The 17,266-nt window shown below is 39.4% G+C and overlaps 1 protein-coding gene across 4 annotated transcripts in view; it reads left to right on the top strand.

Annotated features, from left to right (window-relative positions):
- Positions 1-17,266, top strand: part of LOC119744353 — a 56,981-nt gene that overhangs the window by 12,308 nt on the left and 27,407 nt on the right. Inside the window, exons 3-7 of one of the 4 annotated variants that reach the window (XM_038220233.1) lie at positions 727-796; positions 2,715-3,018; positions 4,167-4,202; positions 6,134-6,315; positions 8,421-8,542. In XM_038220233.1, coding sequence (XP_038076161.1) covers positions 2,858-3,018; positions 4,167-4,202; positions 6,134-6,315; positions 8,421-8,542 — 501 coding nt within the window. In that variant the 5' untranslated portion in view covers positions 727-796; positions 2,715-2,857. Of the gene's footprint in view, positions 1-726; positions 797-2,714; positions 3,019-4,166; positions 4,203-6,133; positions 6,316-8,420; positions 8,543-11,414; positions 11,474-17,266 lie in introns of those variants that run through there. The other 3 variants (XM_038220232.1, XM_038220234.1, XM_038220235.1) reach the window with 3 other exon arrangements.

Below are 17,266 nucleotides of genomic sequence, written 5' to 3' on the forward strand. Positions count from 1 at the left end.
GGGATCGGGTACCCGTAACCAACTTTACAAATTACTTAGTAACTTTTAAGACAATGAAAGAGAAAAGGTTTTGAATGCCATTTGTGGGAAATTCTCAAAATGAAAATGAAACCAGGATACATGGAAAACCAAAATAGATTTTAAAGTTGCATAACTACCCTGTACTGCATGTATGCACTTGTATCTCGCTGCATTGATGCTCCGATGTGGTAGTGGTATCATACGCACCTTTAATGAACAATCTGAACAGCAACTTGTGGGATTTCAATTTTGGGGTTGGGTTTCTTTTACGAATACCTGGTATCCGTGTCTTACTTCAATAGGGTACCTGGTTATCGTACTACCCGTAAATGCACACCACTAGTACATGTTTGCAGACAACTTGTAGTTTTTAAGGGCATGACAAATTTGTTGCGGGCTAAATAATGACAAAGTTTATCTGGAAAGTTGACAGCTTTCTCTGTGAAGGTTAGCCTCAAATCTTTGTTGAGTTTGCGTGCAGCAGGTCAATATTTCGGCTCCAAATAGTGCCTGCTGGAGACAAAAAGGCGGTATTTTGGAACGTCAGTGATGCAGTCTTAATTCCTTCCTATTAAGGCAATTAATTCCGTACATTTCCGTGCACTCAGTTTTTGTACCCACCTGTTTTGACAGAAAAGGAGTCGTTAATTCATGATTCACAACTACTCATACATTAATCTTCTCTGATTTTTGTTTTAATACTAGGTCTGGGATTGTAGAGGCACCTGACCGCACTACAGACAAGGCCAGTAGAACGTAGAAAGTTCATTAAAAGGTATGTTAATTTTTAGCAGAAATCATATTAAATTACTTCCAAGTTTATATATAGTTTGGTTTTTAGTGTGAAATGTCAGAAAGATATTTACAGTCATTTTTCAATTTTAAATAATTATTTTTTTTTTTTTTCAAATTTCAAAAAAATTTAATTTGAAAAAAAAAAACCACCAGTTTTGCACATAAGGCCTTCACGTATATTGATTTGAAGATAAAAAATAACATTCAAGACCATTAATAATTTTTTAAAAATAAACAAATACAGAAGAATTGATAGAAATGAAATAATTTACATTGCCAGTCCACTTATTTGTTATATTTGGACTACAGAAATGTAAAGCCTACATACATGTCACTAGTCCAATAGATAAACAAATTTTCTTGAATTCCTTAAAATGTAATAGGCCTATACACAAGTACATTGTTACTTCCCTTTAACTAATAAGACCACAGATGACAGGCAGTTATGAAAAAAATACCTTGGACTATTTTGGTTTTAAACTAATGTGGTAAACAGACCGGGGAAATTTAATGACCTCTAAAATTATCTTCCAGGCATCAATTGACCATCTGGCTAAGTCTTATATAGTTTGTTTGTGGGTGTTTATATATCAGGAAGTAGTTTTTGCTGGGATGAATATCATTGTTTTTCTTTGCAACCAACTGTCAGGTTTTTTTTTTTCATTCCCCGTATTCAATTCCTTTCAGCTGGAACATTGAAAGTGATACCAGAACTTGATTTTATTTTTATGTCTTTTAAAATGCCTGGGGAAAACGTCTATGATCACAGAACAATGATTCTGTTGATAAACTGTCAGTCATATACTAGGTTTCATATATACACAACCTGCTTTGACAACGTAAAATTTATTATTATTTAAAATTTGAGGGGTTTTTTGGGGCCAATGTAATCAGATTTGCCAAGGGCAAAATTCCAATTTTAAGAGTTACACATCCTCAGTGCAAAAAAAATCATCAAAAGACAAAATCTACAGAAAGAAGAAAGAAAGAATAAAGGCTTATGAGCGTGTAAACACTAAGTTAAGTGGATTTTGCATGTAAACACTGTGTTCAATTGGATTTTGTTAGTCTGAGACAAGAACCAAAACTTTCCTCTAAATTTTGTCAAAATATATCAGGATTTCTTCTTTTGCTGTTAAGTTAATAAATTTCTGCTATAGCGATCGAGACTTTAGTAAATAATTTATAAAGCTAATTAGATATTCAACCTGCACGCCCCCTGTCTAAATCGTTCATCTGTTTTTTTCTAGATGGATTTATTAAACTTTGAATTTTAAGCCTTTCCCAAACTCTCCTGCCAAACCTCCAAGGCCCTACCCACTCCCACCCACCCACAACCATATCCTACCGTGCTGTTATTATGATCTATAAAACACACTCGAGAACTGCAACTTTGCTTTAGTGTGGATAACCAAGTACATACGTACGTGTCCACTGTTTCCTTGCCTTCCCTGGTACTCTTGCATAGTCTACCTTGTACCGGTAGCGCAGTGCCGGGAAGTGAGCATGACCGGTTTCCTGCCCATCGAGGCCAGCCGATGTCATTGTCGCCGATGTCAACCCCTCTTCGCCCTAATACCATGGCTTCTTCCTGTTTTAAACCAGTTTCCCCCCGAGGAAATCCTTGTTTTGCAAGCCAGACGCACGTGGTTTGAGTATGCAGTGTCCTCGCTTCAGTACGTGCATTGTGCGTGCACAACACCTTAGCCAATGTGGTTTAGCACGTTTAGCGTGAGACTACAGGATACGCGTGCACAAGTGGCAAACTTGTCCTAGAATGTCACATCAGACATTTTTTCACTCATTTTAAGAGCCCAACCATACTTGAAGTCAAAAGTTGATTTTCACAGATAGTTTTCACCACTGTATTGTAATTAACCAATCACATCCCTCGTTAGATGTGCATCGCCATCAACACCATTCTCGTCAGCCTATCAGCAATGAGCATCATCCCACCGATCACTTTCTCATAAAAACGAGGACAGTGTTTTCGCAAGCGATTTTTTTTACGCATAATTGTCATCCTCTGCTGGATTTCAAGATGGCCACCGACGGCAAGCACAAACCCAAGATGTGGAATAAGCTGAAGGATGCCGTCAATCGCAACGGCCTGGTGAGACGGATCAGCATCCGCAAGAGCAGCCGGGTACGGAAATACGGGGAGGAGGGGGAAGACAATGAAGAAGGCGTCAACGATTATCTGTGAGTTCTACTCTCGTCACAAAAATCGCATCGGAATGCTCGCACATTTCATCCTACTAACACCATGTAATCATAATATGGTTCACTTCATCATGTAGCATTGCTAGTTTAAAGGTAGAGTGTATCGTTTGTCATTTGTGCATTTTTTTTATTGAAGCAACAAAAGTGCTCAAAATCTAAAGAAGGGTGCTTAACAACTAACCTGATGAAGTTTCAGCTCAGTGAATGCTGTACATTCTGAGAAAACAATATTCTAGGATCTCAAATTCAATTCAAAAGTTACCGAGTCATGTTTTGAAACGCGCCCAAAATGAGCATCCTGGACACGTTTTCATTCAGCCGATTACAGCTACCTGATGACGCACTGAACTGACAAATTATAGCAACCGCGCGCGCGTGTGCATCGTGTCAACACTTGCGCCTGCCCATTCATGGCTTTGCCAAATTAAAAACGAGCTACAAACGAAAATTTCCAAAAATGCATCTTTAGATGCATCCTTGGAAATGGCCTTCTTTTATTGTTTTTTTCAAAATGACAGCATGCCAGAAAGAATAATTTCATAGGGAGTATAGTGCCATCACTATCTTTAAACCAAGTTGCTTGTGAACAATAATTTTGTTAGTTACTTTTTGGATAGCTGCAAATGATATACTCTACCTTTAATTTATAAAGAACACAAATCTGAGAAACAGAAAGTGAAGATGTCTGCATTAATGCTGCTAATCCATCATCACCTGCATTTAATTTGTATTAATTTTTAAAAACATTTTGGTCTTAAAAATCTTTCATGTTACACCAAATAAGATGACCAAACTTTTCTGAGTTGCATCTTAAAAGTGCAAGTGTGAGTAAGTGAAACTAGGGACTATTCACGGTTGTCAACATTAATGTCGGCAAGCGATTCATTTAGGGAGGAGGGTTGTGAGTCATTTCGTCTTGAGGGGGCAACAAAGTTTCTTTCTTAGTGTTTGGATAAAGAGTAGGGTTAAGTCTGGTAAAATTGTTAAACTTTGCTACAATTTTGTCATAAATGTGCTTAGAAATAACTATTGTACTGCTTTTAGTTTTGCTTGATTAACAACATGTTTCAACTTGCTAAACTGAAACTAATATTATTTTTCCTTTGTTAAATGGTTTTATGTTGCAGGCGTAGCCGGCATTATGCACTCCCAGTTCGGATAATGTAAATAAAAAATCTTGTTTGCTGTGTTTTTTTAGTCGAGTTGGAAGCTTGGTGAACAGTTTGTCGTGGTCTTTGGTACACAATTTCAGTTGCTTCTGGCTCGTAGAGAGCCAAGAAGCTTGAGTGGTTATTGATTTTTTTGTTTCATGTTTGATTTTCTTAATACTAAACCTAGTTTGGATTTTATTTTGGATATTGCATTATTTGTTGGACACTTAATTGCATCACTTAACTGGTTTGAAAGTTTAAACTTGCTTGTGCGATTTGTTCATTGTATTCTGTGAGTTGTTTTTTTGAGTACTTTTTGCAGTTCATCGTGTCAACTTGCACCATCACCTGCTTATCATTTCCAACCTCAGTCTGTTTGTTTGTCGGTTTGTTTGTTTTCCTGCCTCACCCACCATTGTTCCTCATGTAACAGTCATCATCATCATCATCATCATAACATCATGCTCAAAACACCTGTACATTTACCCAATTAAGTTATTAACCAATCAATCACCACCATTTCCCTCACTGGTCAGAACGGGCCAAGGACAATAATGGGATTGTTTTGCCACTGTAACAATAACAACCGCTAATTATAGGTACAGTGGGTGAATTTCCTTCAGCTTTTTTTGCTATCAAACTCTCAACGTACATGTATTTCATGCACAGTCACTGTGCATGGAGTAATCTTGGAGCAACCAATGCTGTGGATTTACCTGTGTGTAGATGTTTGCAATCTGTTGGAATTACTCAAAAACTGCTTTTGACGTGAGATACATGTTGTTAAATGCAAGTGTATATGTGCAGTTATAGCATTGTGGGATTATTACGTTTGCCAAGGTAACGTACAGTTGATGGTAAGTCTTTGGAGCAGACGTTAATTTTCAAGTAACAGTGTGGTTGCAGTGCCAGCTTTGTTTCATTTCGTTGACTTCATCACTTTATTAATATGAAATTTGTGTGACAAATTTGCTACCTGCGTTGCAAAGTTACAAATTCTCAATTGATTTTGAGACATTCTTCAATTCTGTTTCAACCACATGGTTGAAACAGTATTGAAGGATGTCTCAAATCAAAATTTGGCTTTTTGGGGGAAAAATCATTAGCCGTATCAATTGCAACTTTGATTATATTAGATAACGACAATGACTAACTTGAGTGACAAATGCACAGTTAACATTGTTCAGGTCATAGCCATTGCTTTGCGTGACAACCCGTGACAATTGATCACGTTGCGCAAGTCATTGAACCCAAGGCCCTATTGTTCAACCGGGATGACTCAATCATGGCAATAAACAAAGGACAGTGTCAGAAAAAAATACCCTTTCGTCATTTCACCATCTGGGCAATTCCACGGTTACTCACGTTACGAAAATGTAACGTGAGTAACCGATTTTGTGCATCTTGTTTATCATACATAACACATTTTTCTGGATGTCTTCTTTGGTGCTTAGGTATATGTAGGTCTAGGTCTACTCTATCTACCATGGGGATAACAGTTATTAAACCTTTTCAGTAAGGTAATTACACCCCAAGGAAACTAAAAAGTACATCAAAAATGTAACGCGAGTAACCGTGGAATTGCCCATCTGTATCTTCAAAATGTTTACATTGCCCACATTTTAATTAAAGCCCTTGCAATATTTTTTCATAAAGTTTTCAAAATTTGAGTGCAACTACCGTATTGCAGATACCATTTCGCACAAGAAAAATTTGCTCATTTGCGGAGAACCAGCCAGAAGTAGTATACTTTGCATGATATTTTAGCTGGTAACCATTTTTTTTTGAAAAGTAAAACAATTTTTGCTAGAAGCCAATTAACATGTCCAAGCGTCCAAGCTCCAAAAATAAATTATTCCCCAACCGGTGCCCGCGTCTATGAATCCCATGTTTTAAGCATTGACGGGAACTGTCTAACTCTGACCCAATCATTTTCTTCGTAGACTCTTAGCGCAAGTCTACAGTCTCTTCATCGACGGGGAGCAGCAGCGCTGGGAGAAGATTGTTGACGAGGTGGTCCGAATCTGCGTCACCCTAGAGCAAGAATCGCCCAAGTACGTCTACCACATATCCACCGTGGACGCCGATCTGCAAGGCGTCTTGGATACATACATCTGCGTTCCAGGTGGGTTTCAATATTCTTTAATCAAGACTAGGCCAAGTCTATTAATGCTGGTCTCAGAGTGCACAAAATTTGATTCAGTTGAATTTCGCTGAAAATTTGTTACGCATCTGGTCAACACTGGCTGGGTTTAGCCCATTTATTGGCGTTACAAGGTTATCCTATACAAGAGCACTGCCCAGCTTTAAGGTGATAGTCAGTCAATCAGTCAGTCAGCCAGGAAGATTTGTACAATGCCCCTCCCACTCAAGGCCTGTGCTCCCCCCCCCCTCCCCCCCCCCCAAAAAAAACCTTAAAATTTGGAGGGGGGAAAAAATTAGCTTTTTATTGTTAAAAATACATTGAGTACCCCCTCCCAAAAAAATAGGGCCCCCAGTGCCCCTCGCCATGCATATTGGACCCCAGTTACGCCTCTGTAGAGCATACTCTACTTAAAAACTTTTGCATTGTTCTTCCACTGACTTGTAGCAGCTACACCACACATTTAGATTTTTGTGTACATTGACTTTCTCAGAATATTAGACATCGTTGCACTTTAACTAACTTTTTGGTATCACACTTTTAATGTTTTAATTTGTCCATTAAAAAACCCAAGAAACCCGTCATGAAAGTTCTTAAAATGTCACTCTATGACATCATTGATTGAACCATTGTCTCAACATCACAGCAAACAATGTGTCGAGCGTCATTATTATTCTTTCCTTTTGAAAGTTTACCTCGTGTGTTGTTTTTGCGATTCAAACAGGATTTAAAAGTACTCACCACTTCCTTGTAGACAACTATGATAAGTTCACACGGTCAAAAGACATAATTTATTGAATGGAAACATGTATTCATTGGCTTACAGGTTGATTCAGAATTATGAGGAAGAGAATGTACAGTATTAATGTTTGTGTAAAAGAATTTGTGACTGAAAGGTTGAAAAACGGAATTTGTTTAAATGTTGGCCCAAAAAAGTGTACCTTTAGTGATGATTGCAATCTGTTTCAGTCATAGTCAGGACAATTTTGAGTAGCATTTTGATTGGCTCTAACTGATGGAATTTCTAATTTACATGGTGAATTGTCCAATCAAATCGTAGCTTAGATGTCAGACCATCTGAGATATATGGTGCATTTTGATTGGCTGCAATATATATTATTCTCAATGACCATTGCTGGTTTTGCTCAATCACGCCACTGCTTATGTGTGGCTCCATCTGGTATATTTGCTGTATTTTGATTGGTTGAAACAGATCACTTCTTAATTGGCATGGCTTGTATTGCCCAGTCAAATCGCTGCTTGGATATGGTTTCATCTGGGGTATTTGGTGCCAAACTTCCTTCTATACCCTGGCGATCTATTTGGATGCCATCCGGAAACCTTGAAAATCCTTTATAAACAAAAAGCAACATTCCTTTTCTTGGCACTTCGATCTCAGACTGGGCTCTGAGTCCTTGGAATGGCATATCCGACTAACGCTGGCCGATCATCTCAATGCTAGCTGGAAATTTGTGCATTCCTCAGCAAACTTACGCAAGAATCCGAAGATGTGAATTTGTGTCTCTGGTACAGTAGGCCTAAAATTGCAGGAGGTACTGCTCTGAATACGTCACCTCGCAAACCATTTTGAGACGATTTTGGTGCTCGACAAGACCTCGGCACTTGCAAAAAGACAGTTCTCAGTTCGAATCCTGTCCGGGACTTCCTGTGAGTTTTCTTTTCTCCGAGATTCAACATGGCCTGACCTGGAAGGCAGTTTTCAAAAATGAAAATCTGAAATCTCTTCCAAAGTTTCCAACAAGTAGCTTTACGTGGACAACCATTGTCAAAAGCGAGAGACATTATCTGAGTCCATCTTAAACTTGTTGTTAGACTTGAAACTTTTCTCCTTTCTGAAAGCAGACAACTACACTGTATTTCAATTACTGGTAAGACTAAATCAATCCTGCTGTTGGTAATAAGAAAATATTTCAGATTTTTTTGTTTTTTCCCCTTTGCTTCCTCTGTAGCCTTTGACACAATTCCCACGGCTCTCCGCAGACCATCAAGCTACCATTACATTCAAATCTAAAAACAAACCGACTATTTCCTGTGTTACATCAAAAAATCTTTGTTGCTTTCACCAGGAGCCCAGTTGGTGAGGTGCACGTCCAGCTTCGTCCAGTGGAAAGACTCAGAGCAGGGTGGGGCCTGGGGACTCAACTTCATCTCGGACGACGCGGCCGACAAGTTCATCGCCCTTTGCTCGGTAAGTGCATGGCAACTTTTTTTTTTCTCTATGGAAATCTTTATTTTCTGTAGAGATAAATGTAAAAATGTTATAAAAGTTGAGATATTGGGATTAGGACACCATAGACCAATCGAGTTGACCACTTTTTGTGATTACAAGACTGGCTCTCCGCAGGTACTGGGGTGCTCCAAAGCTCGCTGTGGTATTTCACACAATGCGCTCCCCTTTAGTGATGTGTTCAGTGCTATACTTGTGATGGGTGTTAATGCACGGAAGCATCCCAGTAATTTTCATCCAGAAACATCACCATCATTTCAAAACCGGATTGATGTATACAAATTTCAGGCAGTGCTGTGTAGCATCTTACAAAATAACTTTTAGTGTGATAAACACGCAACTTTCATGGCAAGGATCAGCATAACACAGTTTGTGAGAACCTTTTTAGATATACATCCAAGCATTTGCACTGAAGGGATAAAGCAGGCATCAGATTTTTCAGACTTCAGTCTGAAATCAGACTTTTTGAATCTGAGAGAAAGACATTATTATTATTATTGGACTTTTTTTTGGAAATTGACAATATCTTCCCTGTTACAGCATTACTGACAAAATTATATTATTTTATAACTTTTTTCATCAAGGCTATAAAAAAAAATTGTAAAAACCGAAGAAAAAATCAGAGACAAAAATATTCAATGGCCGACTAGCCTCGGCAAGAATTTATACTGTTTTCTCTCACAAGAAATGTCATGATTTACCAACAATGACATCAACCAAAAACAGTCCCAAAACCACAGCACTTTCGGAAGAAAATCATAGTCATTGCAAACCCTCAAAAAGCTGTAGCTGATACTGATACAGTTCACGATGAAATAATACCGATAGGGAAGTTGGCGTTTTCTAATTATGACAACCACTCAGTAATAAGGGACTTTCCCTCCTATATCCCTCTGACCAAGCCCCCCCCCCCAGAACATCGGAAAAGCCCTGCTTCTAGCACAAAGTGCAACTGCGATAACATCAATTCCACCGAGAACACATCCAGTGAGAAACAATATTGACCTCGTTTGACAAGGAAGAAGTTTGGCAGATTTAATGAAAGTACAGTGATTTTTGACCCAATTCATTATTTTCTTAAACTTTTTTGTAAAATTATTTTTATGGAATATTATATCAGAAATGTTATTGAAGGAGAGAATGGTTTTGTGTGTGGGTGTTTTGTGTTCACTTTTGCTTATAGTTTTGACCGTGATGATAACATTCAACATGCTCAAGTAAACTAACTGAACAAAAAATAGAAAAGAAAACATAATGATATCACTTTCGCAGGTCATACGTGTACAAATTACCCATCAATTTAATAGAATACTCTGAAACACAGTTGAGTTGACCTGTGCCCTACTTTCACGAAACTGCTAAGCAAAACATAAATTTGCTTAGCAAATTTTATGTGCTAAGCAGAAATCAGCTGAGGACCAGGCACAAGCAGTATGCATTGAATGAGGTTTTGGCTGGTAACCTGTTTTTGCTAAGCGAATATTTGTCATGCTTAGCAGATTTCTGTGCTTAGATCCATGAGATTGGCTGCTTATTATTCTACATAAGTTTGCCAAGTACCAGTTTTTTTTTGGAGTAAAATCTGATCCCCTGCCTTAATTCTTTGGTTTAGTAAGTCAACATTTAAAAAAAAATTTAGTTCTCTTATCATCGATATGGAGATGGGCCTACAGTTTTTCTACCTTGTGTTTGATCTATGCCTTGTGTATCGAGAAGTTATAGCGTAGGGAAGTAAACAGTTTTAAGTCCTTCCCGCCTCTTCGGAAAGGGGGCTAAGCAATCCAGGTTACGCCCATTTCACACCCATTCATGTCGGTTGGAGGGGGCATGTGGGTCTCAAAAACACCCTACTCAAGGTCACAACAGGTACAAGGCATCAAAATTTGGGTTAACCACGGAACCCTTCGCCCACAGATAACACTATCAACCATACCATATGCTTTTAGTCCCATATTTGTGCAATACTCTTTTTTTTCTTTTGCTTGAGTCCATTGGTTTTGCAAAGTAAAATTCTGAATATGCATGTCAAGCTGGAATAAATTAATTAAAGGAGGACTGTAGCCCCACCCCCTTTAAAATGTTTGACTCCTCCCCCATTTGTCTTTGAAGTTTAAGGGTTTTATATCTCCGATAGTTCTTTGATTCCATACTTTGCTCCATTTCTCTTAGATAGAAAACATGTTTTTTTTTATGAGAGACCTTTTGTATTTGATGTCATAATTCTGTGGCAAAGAACACTAGAACCAACATTTATTGAGATTTTTTTCCCCCGGCCAGTAATCCAGAATGTTTAATTGATAATGTCTGTCGTTATTTGGTCATGTTTATTTCTTATCTCAGTTCCTCCAGGAAGATGTTTTACCAATGCTACACTCCTTGTCTAGAAATGGCAAATTTGGTGTCTGGGTTGTTTTGATTATTTTGTTTCGTGGTTTATACATTGCTCAATTCAGAACCCTAAATCCTTTAATTTTAGGCTGTCAACTACTGTACCTTCTTCGGAAACAATTCAGAGAAAGTAACCATATACTTTTCTGGACTTTGCGGGAACCATTAGTACAGGCCAAACGTGTCTCACTTTTCCGGCCTTTTGGAAAATGGATAGGAAGTGGTGTCGTCAATCCGTGGGCCGGTTGTCCAGAAAATCTCGCGTGCAAGTTGAGAGAAAAAAATCATTCACACGTACAGGAAGGTCGGAACCGGTGCGAATTGACTGGTTTAATGAACAAAACTACGGTCAGAAATGTAGATGTTCTTGAACTTTCTGGAATGTGTAACTTCCCCAACTGGTGTACTTTGTCGGAAGATTAGTGCAGTAAGTGGAAGCCTTCGGTGATAGTTGTCATTTTTGTGAAAAGTACGTCCCAGTTTGGAAGGGAACGTTTTCAAATGGTGAGTTGTGAAATTAATTTCTGTTTTAGCAATGAGGGAATGATTCTTATTTATTGAACTGTCATTCCACACTCATTTGAAATTGTTTCGGAATTTAACTGTTTGCTTGAAGTTATTTTTGTTTCAACTGTTGAGTCCAGAGTGTCAGTGTAAACTGAAGTTGAGAAAATAGTTGTGAAGTGAGTCGCCAAAACAACTGCAGTTAGATTTGTCTTACCGGTAGATTCCTGATCGGTTGCAAATTCGCTTATTAGAAATTACCTTTGAAATGGAATTTATTGTTCTAATAGTCTGCCACTTTTGACATTGAGTCTCATCGGGGAATTGGCTTCATCGTTTTGTCATTAATTTGTAAATGTGTTGTTTGATTTTATAGATTTTTTTTTCCTCACAAAATTGGGATATTTTGGGAAATGTTATGTTTTGTCTGAATTGGTTTACTGTTTAATTACTCCATCATTATACTTTTTGTTTTGTTTGTATTTATTTCGTTTTTTGGTCCTTTTTTTGGTGTACCCTCATTTTTTTGAGAAATGATTGTGTTGGTGTACATGTTTTTAGCATGACATCAGCAGTCTCCACAGTTTCGTATTTAGAAAGTCCACAACAGAAGTGGTTAATTCCAAAAGGATCATTCTTTGGTCCTCCCTAACCCAGCATTACAGGCCAACCATTACGTTAACTTTCAACGTCAAAATAGCTGATGTTATTCTTTGCCGTTAATTAAATATCCTCCTTTGCTGTGTTGTTGTTTTATCATCCATTATCCACCACCTGTCTATCTGTACTTAATGCGTTAAGAGACGAATGCTTTTGTGGGTTTTGCAAAACCCAAGGTCACTGTACGTCAAGATTAACATGGATTTTTGTGGGGTTTTCGTTGCAACACCCCAAGGCCAACAGTGTACGTCAAGATTAACACGGCTCGTTGTGGGTTTTGGGACTGGACGTTGGGACTTTAGTTAAAGCCAGGAAGTTGTGGAATAATGTAGCTTTTGGGGTTATCCAAGTGCAAGTGGAGGTGTTTGTAAGACCTGTGTTAAATGAACATACACGTACAGAGGCTTATTTGCATACGATATGCACACTTCCTATAGTTTGACCAAATTTTGTAGATTTTATCTACATTGCAAAATGCTTATTTCCCCCCCCCCCCCAAAAAAAAATTGGTAACCGGCTAAGATGCCATGCAGTGCTAATTGCACGCCACCGGTTCTCAGCAGGATTTTGTTCAGCCAGTAGACTGCGGTCGATCAGTGTTTCCTCTGAAACAGCACTTGGAAATTTGTCTGTGATTGTACTTTTTTTTTTTTTGGTTCTCCGGTTTCAGCGTTGGTAATTTTGAAAACCTGTTGTGCCTAGGTAACATGAATGTTGTCTGTATCCTGTCTTCTGTGGCTATCATGTTCCACCACTCAGGATGTTCTGTTAACATTGGCAGGAAGCTAGGACACACATTGTTTCGCCGTGTGAGGTTTATTTGTATTTCCTGGCTTATCGGCTGGGAAACTCAGAAACGTGATCAAGAGCTAAACACTTGCCCAAGTACTTGCCAAGAAATATGTTACTTGTGAATGATTTTGAAAAAAAGACAAACTAAAGTTGAAAAATAAAACTGCAACAAAAATTGTTAAAGTTGGTGTGACTAAACAGTTTCTCCCCCCCCCCCTCCCGTCTCCCCCCCCCCCCCCCCCCCAAAATTGGAACAAGTTGGTGTGAATATTAAGCAGTACACAGCGGCGGATGGGGGGGGGGGGCCCAAAGGGGGCCATGGCCCCTCCCAAACCGAACCCTATTTTTTAAAGTGATGTCGCATAAAAAGCAGCCACTGCATACACCACTATCTTTCCCTAAAAAAAATTTGGTTAAAGTGGTCAGACATTGCCTCAGATCGTACCACAAAGCATCCAGAATCCAAAAAATTTCCGGGGCCCTTAAGCGGGCCTCGAACCCCACACCATAAATATTGGACCCACTTTTTGGGGGACCAACATTTTTTTTCGACTCCCCCCCCCCCCCCCCAAAAAAAAATTGTGTTCTGGATCTTCCCTTGGCAGTATATGCATATTTTGTTGACAAGCTAGACCGCAGTGTGACCCAGTTTTGCTAGGACCTCGAAGGGGGAGGGAAGGAGGAACAATCAAAGGAAGCAAGCTCATTATCTGATTGGCAATTTCTTTTTTATCTTAACGACTTTGCTGTGGACGATGGTAAGTTAAAGCGTGCACAGCGCAGTTGGCGTCAATGCGGAAATCTGGTTTGCTTATTAGGAGCTGTGAGTTGGAAAGGATTCTGAAGCAAGTGAGGGTGGGGTGAAGGACAAGGGAAGAAGGGGGTTGGGACAGGAGAAAACTCAGGAAAAAGGAGTTCCCTTGAGACATTTGAGGCGCGGGAGAGGTTTCTGGAGTGTTTTGTTGAGGTCAAATATTCAGTTTCCTGTTGATCATTGTTAAGCGGAAAGTACTGTAACCTCAATATCAGCCGAGTGTAATGTTTTTGTAAGTAAACTGAAAAATAGGAAATCAGGGTTTTTTTTTCATTTTATATTTCATATTTTTGGCGAGCTAGTCAGGTGTTGTTCATTTGTTGGAAGACGTTATCTCCACATGCTGTGCCCAGTTTGGAGCCACGCACACCCACATTTCACATGACTCACCGTACCCTGCTGAATCCAATAATAGAATGCTATTAAAAAACTAAAGCTTATCTATTGTCTTGTCTGTTGAGTCGTCATTTTGCCCCAAGATGGCTAACAAGGTGTAGTTTTCGGTCAATCGAGGAATACCTGGCGTTAATAAAAGCGTCACCGTCCATTGCGGTAAAAAAGAATTCCGACGCAAGGAGGTCGCATGGCTTCCTTCTTCACGATGGCTCAGAGTCCTGCGTCGTAATCTGATTAGGAAGGGATGCGTCGGGGGTTATAATGAGGGGTTCCTGACTCCCTCTCCATCCCCCCCCCCCCCACGTTGTGGCCACCTTGGGGCGTATAAGCCAGGGTATTTGTGCCGAAGTCGAAAGGGCTGATTGTCTTGACAATGGAGCAAATGGGGTGATTTGCTCGACCACGCCTTCTTATTAAAGGGACTAGTCCGAGTTTGGCTTGGTTTGGATTTTGGGATTCCTGATTTCCGATTCCCCCCCCCCCCCCCCCCATGAGGTAAAGCTGGGGTAACATTGTAATGGTGCCAATGTTGGATGCTGGTTTAGAGAAAAGATTGTTGGTGAAAACGGAGACGTGTTATTAAAGTGATCTTTGTCAGTCCTGCTGTCTTATTAGCCTAAAGTCTAATTATGTGCTAGAAACCTTAATGGGTCTGCTGAAAAGTCCAAGTCAATCCGTGTACATTAACGTGATGGTAGAGTCCTTATATTGTTAGAATATCATCCAAGTTTAGGTCGTGCCTAACAGTACAGTTTGCTTTCTAGAACGGTTCATTTTACTTTGCACTTCCCTGGGACATGGATATCTAATTCGACACGTGGATGTTCTGGAGATTGTCCAGAACTGGCGAAAAGTTATTGGCAAGAAGCAGTGTCCTGTTTCCTTCAAATGATACTCGTTGGAGCTGAGACTGTGCTTCCCTTTTAAAAGAGGAGTCCAAGTTTATATCCAGGGTGACAAAAGTGGGTGGCACAGGTGGCTTGTGCGTAAAGCGCTTGCCTCTCACCAAGGTGACCATGGTTCGAATCCTGGCCGCGGATCGCATGTGAGTAGAGTTGTGCGTTGGTTCTCTCCTGTGCCACGAGGGTTTTTCTCCGGGCCCTCCGGTTTTCCTCCCTCCGGAAAAATCAAACACTTTCGATCTCAGGCTGTGCTCCGTGGTCATATATGGGTCGATGTGGCCGGCAGCCATAGGCCCCTTTACGTGGCAGCGGCCCGACGACGTTGTAGCCGCGTCCTTCGCAATTCAGCATCCCAGCTGCGAGTAAGGATGATTAGCCTCCCAAATTATTATTATTATTATTATTATTAGCTACACAGAAACAATGAGGGGGTCCCACACTTCCTCAAAATGGAATGTGTATACAGAGTCTCTTGTTGTTTAAAAAAGTTGATCTAATAAACAAGAAAAGTAATTGTGTCCGTTTGATTCCAAGCCCTTGCTGTCCCAGAAGGATATGTACAAGCGAACAATCTTCTTTATGCCTTGCCCAAGATTCATCATTTATTTGCCAATTATCGTCTTCAAGGATGTAGGATTGTCTTACGCAGGCCTGGATCCAATCCAGCTCATGGGTCAGAAAATTAACTCCGAAGGATCACATTTGCAAGAATCATCCTCCTTGTTTTACAGCCTGCAGCCGGACTGATATTTATGCCGGAGGCTTGCCGGTTACGATACCCAAGCCGTGAAGGTTATCCCCTCTCTCAAGTTTAACATTCCTGACTTATATTTCTCGCCATCTGCCCAACAGTCCTTCCAGAAATATAAACTTAAATGCTTAGAAATTAATTTTCAAATGTCCCCGCAATCCTTGAAATGAACAGGCTATTCTTATTCAGTGTCTTTTGGTTCATCCAAGAGGTATTGGCAATTGTTAAAGACTTATTATTCAGTATGTAAAGTTTCTTTCAAGAATTATTATTCCTGACAAATTTTGTTTTTTTGCGTTAGTCTTGTATGAATGAGCTTGCCCTCTCACGCCATCTGATGCACTGTTTTTTGGGGTGTTTTGTTTTCATCGGTCTATTTTTAGACAAGATGGGATCCAGATGGTGTTTTTATGAGTCTCGTGTGTCATCTTCACGGAGGATGCAGACAAAAATTTGATGAGGACCAATTAAAATAGAGGGCATAGTCAGGTGTAGCGCACACATGCTCGAAGGAGCCCCACCTTCAGAAAAGGACAAGGAAGGCAATAAAAAACTGCAACTTTTGAGACTACCCAAAAAATCACTGTTTTTCAATTGCTTAAAAAAGTGTATTCAGTACTTCTTGTCACTCATCCCTGGACTCTACATATAGTACATATAAATACCAAATATGTACAGTTTTATTACGTTTGATTCACCATGTTGTTTTGTGAAGCTGTTTTAATATTATACAGGAGGGGGGGGGGGTCAAATTTCAGCTTTTAAGCTGATTTCAGCATTTTTTGTTTTGGATTTTCCCCTCACTTGCTGCGTGCAAAGTACATGAGATTTCCAAAGTTTGGCTTGTTTGCACCTTTTTCTGCTCTTTTGAGCTATTTTTATCAGTGGTCACTAACACCCCTGCTGTATATGTACCAGTACCTGCAAACTATCAGTATTGAAATTTGAATCCACAAACTACGAGTGTTTTTTGATTCGTCATGGACTGTCAACGTGCCCAATCCACGATATCTCCAACCTATGCTGTCTACCTGACAGGAAAGCGTAAAGTTCCTCCTAACCCGACAAAAAAATAAAGAAAATATTGCAAAATGTCCTGTAAAATTCGGAGAACTAATTCATATTGAACTAATGTAGGTCGTAGTACAATTTGAAATCCTGAATTCGATTATACCACAAAAGTTGAGAACTTTATTCTCATTTTTTTTTTAATGTCGTTTACCCTAGCAGTGCTGAGATCTGATTAAATTTGCCCAAAGTGCCATCTATTGAGTAGAAGGTTCCCAACTTCACTGTTTCTGAGCACAAGTTTTTTATTACCAAATTGCTCACAGACCCCAAATTTGGTGAAATATTTTCTACACTCTAAAGACTAAAAAAAATGTACACTTTCTACATCTCGAACTTAAATTGACGACGCACAATTGCATATCTTCTTCAAATCTGTGAATTTGACAGAATGTTATGTTTTTTTAAAC

The sequence above is a fragment of the Patiria miniata genome, unplaced genomic scaffold (assembly GCF_015706575.1).
Source record: "Patiria miniata isolate m_02_andy unplaced genomic scaffold, ASM1570657v1 HiC_scaffold_7, whole genome shotgun sequence".
Lineage (NCBI taxonomy): Eukaryota > Metazoa > Echinodermata > Asteroidea > Valvatida > Asterinidae > Patiria > Patiria miniata.